Source organism: Neomonachus schauinslandi, chromosome 9 (assembly GCF_002201575.2).
Source record: "Neomonachus schauinslandi chromosome 9, ASM220157v2, whole genome shotgun sequence".
NCBI lineage: Eukaryota > Metazoa > Chordata > Mammalia > Carnivora > Phocidae > Neomonachus > Neomonachus schauinslandi.
Genome location: NC_058411.1, coordinates 66,364,597 through 66,372,555, shown reverse-complemented (window position 1 = coordinate 66,372,555; position 7,959 = coordinate 66,364,597). Strand labels below are relative to the sequence as shown.

The following is a 7,959-nucleotide window of genomic DNA, read 5'->3' as shown; positions in this document are numbered from 1 at the left end:
TCTGTTTCTTTTCTTTGTGTTTAAAACCAGCACAGATTACAAATTTTAATGATCTGAAAATGTTTGGTATACAAAATCATGCTTATTTCAGTATTAGCAAAAACACAAGAAATTTTTCAACACAAACACCCAGCTGTGTCTATTTTAAAAGCAGTTCAATGACAGCTTGCACTTATGAGCATGCAATCAGCTAATTTCGCTTTTTTTTCTTCTGTGTTAATCAACACTTTCCTTCCTGCATATCAGAGTACAAATAGTATAGTTACTCCACATCAGTAAATGTTTACGTAACCTGTCCTTTCCCAAGAATCCGGTTACACCGAATCATTTCACGCTAGACCGACTACGAAAACGTACCGGGCCGTCCACCTCAGAGGGAGCCCTTGTGTGCCATTATAAGTGGTGATGAGAAGGGGGGTTGTAGGGGGAGAAATGGGGAGGAGTAGGTGGAGGAATGGAGTGAGGGAGAGGAATAGACGGAGGAGAAGGGGGGGTAGCGAGTGGGGAGGAGGGAGGAAGAGGGGAGGAGGGAGGAAAGTGAGTTGAGGAAAAGTAGGAATAACAGGCCTGAGGAGGGGAGAAGAGTGAAAGAAGGAAAGTAAGCAGAAAGAAGAGGAAGGCTCACAGATCTCTCCAACCGGTCCACAAAGCCCATTAGCTCACCCAGCTCTGTAAGAAACTGGAGCTTAGAAGTCAGTGTTTGGGGCCATGTCACTATCAACGTTGATAGCTCGGACCCTTGAACTTTCCCACATATAAATATAGCTTAAGTAAGGAAATATGTAGAAATGGGAGGGGGGATACATACATACGGTGGAAGGATAGATGAGGTTAGTCCAATATTCAAAGTTTCTTTATGGTATTCCTAACAGAGATTTTTAAAATCACTAGCTATTTGTAATTGTTATTCTCTTCAAAGTTTATTCTCTCTTTCTCTTCCTCGGGATTTCAAGGTAGGGAGTGGGGTGGGGAGAGTGCAATAACTCCATATTAAACTGAGTATTCTTGTTTTCATCAACTGCATTCTTTATATTAGAATTGAACTTTAATATCACACATAGGCATCGCTTTTTCTTCCTTCCTTTTCTTAAATACTAAATCTGCCAGACAATTTAATTGATAGTTTATCAAAGTGAGTAAATGTTTACATTTTATGATTATTTTACAGAGGAGGGGGAAAGTGCCTTTCATTTATGCTTCTCTCCACCTCCCTCTTCTCTAGGGCTACATCCTCCGTAAAATGTGGTATGTTTCGTACCCATGTGGGATGAAACAGCCTTTGATCAGTGTGCTCCGCACCAAATTCCAATCCCTGGGAAATGCTGGGCCTTAGCCCTGCCCCTGGCCACGGGATCCTTTTAAAGCCCCCGAATCACAATCTCCCCACTCACTTCAGCCCTCAGCCGAACCTTCCCAGTTCTAAAGCCCAAAAAGCTGGGCTTGTGGGACCCACGTACCCAAGGCTTCTAGTTGCCTTCCATCTGCATTCAGGGTGGGAAAGGGCTGGCTTCAGCATGCGGTTATTTCAGCATTAAGGCCCGCACAAATCAAAAGCATTTGAGAAACGGAAAGAAAAAAGAAAAGAGGGAGTGAAAACAGGAAGGCTTAAAAAAAAAAAAGAAAGAAAGAAATAGCCGCCCACCCTTATTTTCCCTCCCATGTCAACAAGCAAAATGAAACATTTCCAGGGTGATCGCTCGCGGCTACTCGCTTCCAATTCGGATTAGAAGCTGAGGAGACGCTCGAGCGGCGAAGAGAAAACGACACCGAGTCACCCAGCGTGTGAGCGACGGTCTGGAGCAGGAGAGAAGGGGAAGGAAGAGACACATATACATAGCATGTGTTACCTGGTTTATTTCGAGATTGTTTGGTATTGTTTTCTCTCTGAGCACCCCTCATTTCGGAAGGCTATCATAGGCGCCCACCACTGAGCCGCCCCCGCCCGCCGCCGCAGCGCCGGGAGCCCCAGGCCCGGCTTCCCCGCGGCGCCCGAGCTCCGAGCTCGCCGCCGCCCGGCCGCAGGAACTGAGTAAGTAACCCCTGTTTGGCCCCGCGCTCGCCAGCCCACTTCCTCCTCCTCAGCCCTCCGTTTCCAAACCCCATCCAGACCCTCCTCCCCCAAGGTGCAGGACACCCCCCTCCCCACGCCAGGGGTGGGCCTTCCCTCCCCAACCATCCAAAGCCTCGCTGGAGTGTTACCTACAAGGGGTACAATTTTCCTACGGGCTCAGAAATGCCGACCCGGGCCTGCACGGCCGACTCGGGAAAGTAGCGCCTCGCCTCTTCCTCCTCCATTTCCTGCCCTGTCCTTGCATCCTCTCCCTGCACTCCCACTCTTCGCTCCACCACCGCTGCCGCCGCCGCCCCCGCTTTTAAAAAAATAAAATTGAATACAAACTTTAATCAATAACGACAAATATTGACGCTCAAAAGAAAATGACCCAATACAGTGAGAAGGCAGCCGGAAATGTGAGATATTTGCCCTACGAGGGGGATTTCGGTTGAGCAGCCCCGCAGGGTGGAGGGGGTGGAGGGGGCGCAGAGAAGGGCCGCGGCAGCAGCGTGCTCCTGGCGGCGTATCCCTACGCGGTTCCGCGCGGCCGGGAGGCCCAGGCCCGCGGTGAGGGGGAGGCGAGCGCCGAGGGGGCGGGAGCCGGCGGGCGGGGCGGGGGTGGGTGGGCCCAGATCCGCCGATTGGTCGACGGCAGGAGAGACGCTCCCGCACGCCGCCGGCTCTGATTGGCCCAGCGGTAGGAAAGGTTAAACCAAAAATTTTTTTACAGCCCTAGTGTGCGCCTGTAGCTCGGAAAATTAATTGTGGCTATAGCCGCCTCGATCGCTGTCTCCCCAGCCTCGCCGCGGCCGCTCCGGGACGCGCCCGCCCGCCGCCCGGCTCTCCCCCCCTTTGGGCTGCTGCTGCTGCTGCTGTGACTGCTGCTGCGAGAGGAGGAGGAGGAGGAAGCAGCAGAAGGGGGGGGGGGGCGGGGGGTGGGGGGGAGACCAAGAAGTAGAGTTGGGAGCGAGGGAGCTTCACCCCCGGGGCGGTGGTTGTTTCTTTTTTCTCTTTCTTTCTTTTTTTCTTTTCCTTTTTTTTTCTTCTAATTCCTGAGGGGTGGTTGCTGCTTTTGCTACATGACTTGCCAGCGCCGGAGCCTGCGGTCCAACTGCGCTGCTGCCGGAGCGCTCAGTGCCACCGCCGCCGCCCGCGCCCCGCTCGGCACCCACCGGTCGCCGCCGCCCGCCGCGCCGCTGTCCCGCTCCCGCGCCGCCGCCGCCGTTTCCCCCCCGACGACTGGGTGATGCTGGACATGGGAGATAGGAAAGAGGTGAAAATGATCCCCAAGTCCTCGTTCAGCATCAACAGCCTGGTGCCAGAGGCGGTCCAGAACGACAACCACCACGCGAGCCACGGTCACCACAACAGCCACCACCCCCAGCACCACCACCACCACCACCATCACCACCACCACCCGCCGCCGCCCGCCCCGCAACCGCCGCCGCCACCGCAGCAGCAGCCGCCGCCGCCGCCGCCGCCCCAGGCACCGCAGCCCCCCCAGGCGCGGGGCGCCCCGGCAGCCGACGACGACAAGGGCCCCCAGCAGCTGCTGCTCCCGCCGCCGCCGCCGCCGCCACCGGCCGCCGCCCTGGACGGGGCCAAAGCGGACGGGCTGGGCGGCAAGGGCGAGCCGGGCGGCGGGCCCGGGGAGCTGGCGCCCGTCGGGCCGGACGAGAAAGAGAAGGGCGCCGGCGCCGGGGGGGAGGAGAAGAAGGGGGCGGGCGAGGGCGGCAAGGACGGGGAGGGGGGCAAGGAGGGCGAGAAGAAGAACGGCAAGTACGAGAAGCCGCCGTTCAGCTACAACGCGCTCATCATGATGGCCATCCGGCAGAGCCCGGAGAAGCGGCTCACGCTCAACGGCATCTACGAGTTCATCATGAAGAACTTCCCCTACTACCGCGAGAACAAGCAGGGCTGGCAGAACTCCATCCGCCACAACCTGTCCCTCAACAAGTGCTTCGTGAAGGTGCCGCGCCACTACGACGACCCGGGCAAGGGCAACTACTGGATGCTGGACCCGTCGAGCGACGACGTGTTCATCGGCGGCACCACTGGCAAGCTGCGGCGCCGTTCGACCACGTCGCGGGCCAAGCTGGCCTTCAAGCGCGGGGCGCGCCTCACCTCCACCGGCCTCACCTTCATGGACCGCGCCGGCTCCCTCTACTGGCCCATGTCGCCCTTCCTGTCCCTGCACCACCCCCGCGCCAGCAGCACTTTGAGTTACAACGGCACCACGTCGGCCTACCCTAGCCACCCCATGCCCTACAGCTCCGTGTTGACTCAGAACTCGCTGGGCAACAACCACTCCTTCTCCACGGCCAACGGCCTGAGCGTGGACCGGCTGGTCAACGGGGAGATCCCGTACGCCACGCACCACCTCACGGCCGCCGCGCTTGCTGCCTCGGTGCCCTGCGGCCTGTCGGTGCCCTGCTCCGGGACCTACTCCCTCAACCCTTGCTCGGTCAACCTGCTTGCGGGCCAGACCAGTTACTTTTTCCCCCACGTCCCGCACCCGTCAATGACTTCGCAGAGCAGCACGTCCATGAGCGCCCGGGCCGCGTCGTCCTCCACATCTCCGCAGGCCCCCTCGACCCTGCCCTGTGAGTCTTTAAGACCCTCTTTGCCAAGTTTCACGACGGGACTGTCCGGGGGACTGTCTGATTATTTCACACATCAAAATCAGGGGTCTTCTTCCAACCCTTTAATACATTAACATCCCTGGGACCAGACTGTAAGTGAACGTTTTACACACATTTGCATTGTAAATGATAATTAAAAAATAAGTCCAGGTATTTTTTATTAAGCCCCCCCCCCATTTCTGTACGTTTGTTCAGTCTTTAGGATTGTTTATTATTCTAACAAGGTGTGGAGTGTCAGCGAGGTGCAATGTGGGGAGAATACATTGTAGAATATAAGGTTTGGAAGTCAAAATTATAGTAGAATGTGTATCTAAATAGTGACTGCTTTGCCATTTCATTCAAACCTGACAAGTCTATCTCTAAGAGCCGCCAGATTTCCATGTGTGCAGTATTATAAGTTATCATGGATCTTTATGGTGGACGCAGACCTTGAGAACAACCTAAATTATGGGGAGAGTTTTAAAATGTTAAACTGTAATTTGTATTTAAGAAGCATTCGTAGTAAAGGTGCCCAAGAAATTATTTTGGCCATTTATTGTTTTGTCCTTTTCTTTTAAAAAACTGTTTTTTTCTTTTGTTTACTTTTAGACCAAAGATTGGGTTCTAAAATGCACTTGGTATGCTAAGTATTGAAAAAAAAAAACAAAAAAAAAAAAACAAAAAAAAGGAAAGTTGTTTCAGTTGGCAGCACTGCCCATTCAAATGAATCGGAAGGGGACAAAATTAATGATTGCCTTCAGTTTGTGTTGTGTATATTTTGATGTATGTGGTCACTAACAGGTCACTTTTATTTTTTCTAAATGTAGTGAAATGTTAATACCTATTGTACTTATAGGTAAACCTTGCAAATATGTAACCTGTGTTGCGCAAATGCCGCAAAAATTTGAGTGATTGTTAATGTTGTCTTAAAATTTCTTGATTGTGATACTGTGGTCATATGCCCGTGTTTGTCACTTACAAAAATGTTTACTATGAACACACAGAAATAAAAAATAGGCTAAATTCATATATATCTTGATACTTTTGTCTCTTTTATTAAATAGAGCTAATTTTTAAAAGACCATTAAAGTTCTAGGGAATTCAAAGGCTTTTTCAGCCAACTAAAATTAACTGCTCCTTTCATTTGAATTGAGACTTTAAAAATTAAAACAGTATTTTTTTTCCATTGTGGAATCAAATTTTACAAGGAGCAGGCTATTTAATAAACACTAGCTTTAAAGAAAGTATAGGCTTTTCAGCTGATATCTTCATGTTTCTGTAGATATACAGCAAAAAAAAATGATAATTTTATGTACATAGCTATTTACCTTGTGTTTATTTTCAAATTAGTTGATAGAATGCTTTTTATATATTTTGTTTCAGGTATCTTGTTTATAGCATTTGGCAAATTATAAATAAATATATGTATATGGTTAGATAGAAGTGAATATAATGCACACATATGTAATATATATATATATATATATATAGACACACAGAGCCCTTCAGTTCAGGTACAATTTGCGCTATGAATGCTGCAAATATTTTTGTTTAAATATTTGTATTTATACTTTCTAAGTCAGCATTTATTTTTGTGGCTGTTTACCCACAATGAAAGAGTTCTAATAAAGATGTGCTGAAGTTGCAATATAGATTTGCTGAAGTGATCACCTGTTGTAATGACTTGCAGATCAATGTTTATATTTTATTTTTCATTATAACAACTTAAAATTCTAGATGTTCAGAAGAAGTAAAATGCCTCTCTCTCCTTTTCTTTCATTTTTATAACAGAGGTATTTATTTGATTCCCTTTTAAATGTCTGTATAATTTAATCTAGAGATTTGTTCCTTTTGCTTACAGTCATAATTTTGTTTTAACTTACAGTATACATATGCATGCATATATATGCATATATATCAATCTGAAACAAAATGAAAACATTTTTTGAATTGTTTCAGCATCCCAATTGCTATGGCTCCAGAAAATAATTAGAAAACCTAAGTAAAAGGTTTAGTAACTAATTGGATCCTGTGGAGAGTCTATGGAGGACAAGTTGTTCATTTGTTACAATTGTATAGTCTGAAATGTGTTCTGCAGTAATGCAATAAGCTGGCTACTTCTTACAATGGGCCCAATGAAAAATAATCTGTCCCCAAGATGTTATCGGCAAACACTTAGAGAGTTGCTCAGGGAAAAAGAAAAAAAAAGAAAAAAAGAAAAAGCTTAGGAGAGAAGCAAGCTGACTCAAATAGATTGAAATAGAAATGCAGAATAGTTAATACTGGGACATAAGGATGGGTGGGTTGTGGAAGGGAGAGAGAGAGGAAGAGAGAGACAGAGAGAAAGGGAAAGAGGATCTTTGGTGGGGAGAGAGCATCTCCCACTACCAAAAAGAAATAAAGAAAGAAAGAGGACAGAGAATGCTATCTAAGAAAGATAGAAAGATAAAGTCCAGGAAAATTAAAAGAGCTGGAACCAAATATACACAAATGGGAAACTGACTAAAATAGACCAAGACAGCTAGTTTAATTATCTCTTTTAAGTAGACTGGACATGATTTTATTTTCTTAGTAAGAGAGCAGTTTCACCAGAGGTCCAACTTTCTTGAAATGTAACAGTTCTTCAGAATGAAGCATGAAAGAAAATTCCACAAATTGTTTTAGAAGCCAAATTTATGATTGATATTAAAAATAGTAATAGAGTCCAAGTGAATGGGGTTAGGCAAGGGAAATCCCCATTACATATTTGTGAACAAAAACAGCTCAAAGAAAACATGTGTTTAGACTGAAAAAGGTGATGATGTATTGTTTGCTTTTACCATGGATTTTATTTGTGGAATGAGAATGTATTGGCACAGAAGAAATAGTCTTTTGCCTACCAAAAGTTAAAAAGTTGAACTCTTGTATTGTGGTAAAAGGGACATAGAGAAGAAAGAATTCCCCCATGAGGTTTTTTTTTTTTTTTTTTTCTGGCCATATTAAATAAGTATACTTATTTGTGATAAATGTTTATTTGCATGATTGAGAAATCGAATTTCAATGGCAAACTCCATAATTTGAGGTCAAGCATAAAATTGACTTCTTTGAACTCATAGGACCTAAGGACTTGAGTGGAAGTTCTATTTGGATACATCTCCAAGTTACATATATAATGGATGTGACTAGAAGTAAGAATAGCTTGTTGAATACCCATACAAGATAGGGAGGAGGATATACAGAGAGAGAAATTTGTGAAGGCCTCCTGAAGCCTAATATGAACATTTCATTTATCTCAATCTGTCCCAT

At 47.2% G+C, this 7,959-nt stretch overlaps 1 protein-coding gene across 1 annotated transcript; it reads left to right on the top strand.

Annotated features, from left to right (window-relative positions):
- Window positions 1-3,299: 3,299 nt before the first annotated feature.
- FOXG1 (forkhead box G1) lies at window positions 3,300-5,326 on the top strand. The gene has a single exon (XM_021695581.1). It carries the CDS (start codon window positions 3,300-3,302, stop codon window positions 4,767-4,769), a length of 1,470 nt encoding a protein of 489 aa, XP_021551256.1. The 3' UTR covers window positions 4,770-5,326.
- Window positions 5,327-7,959: the final 2,633 nt, after the last annotated feature.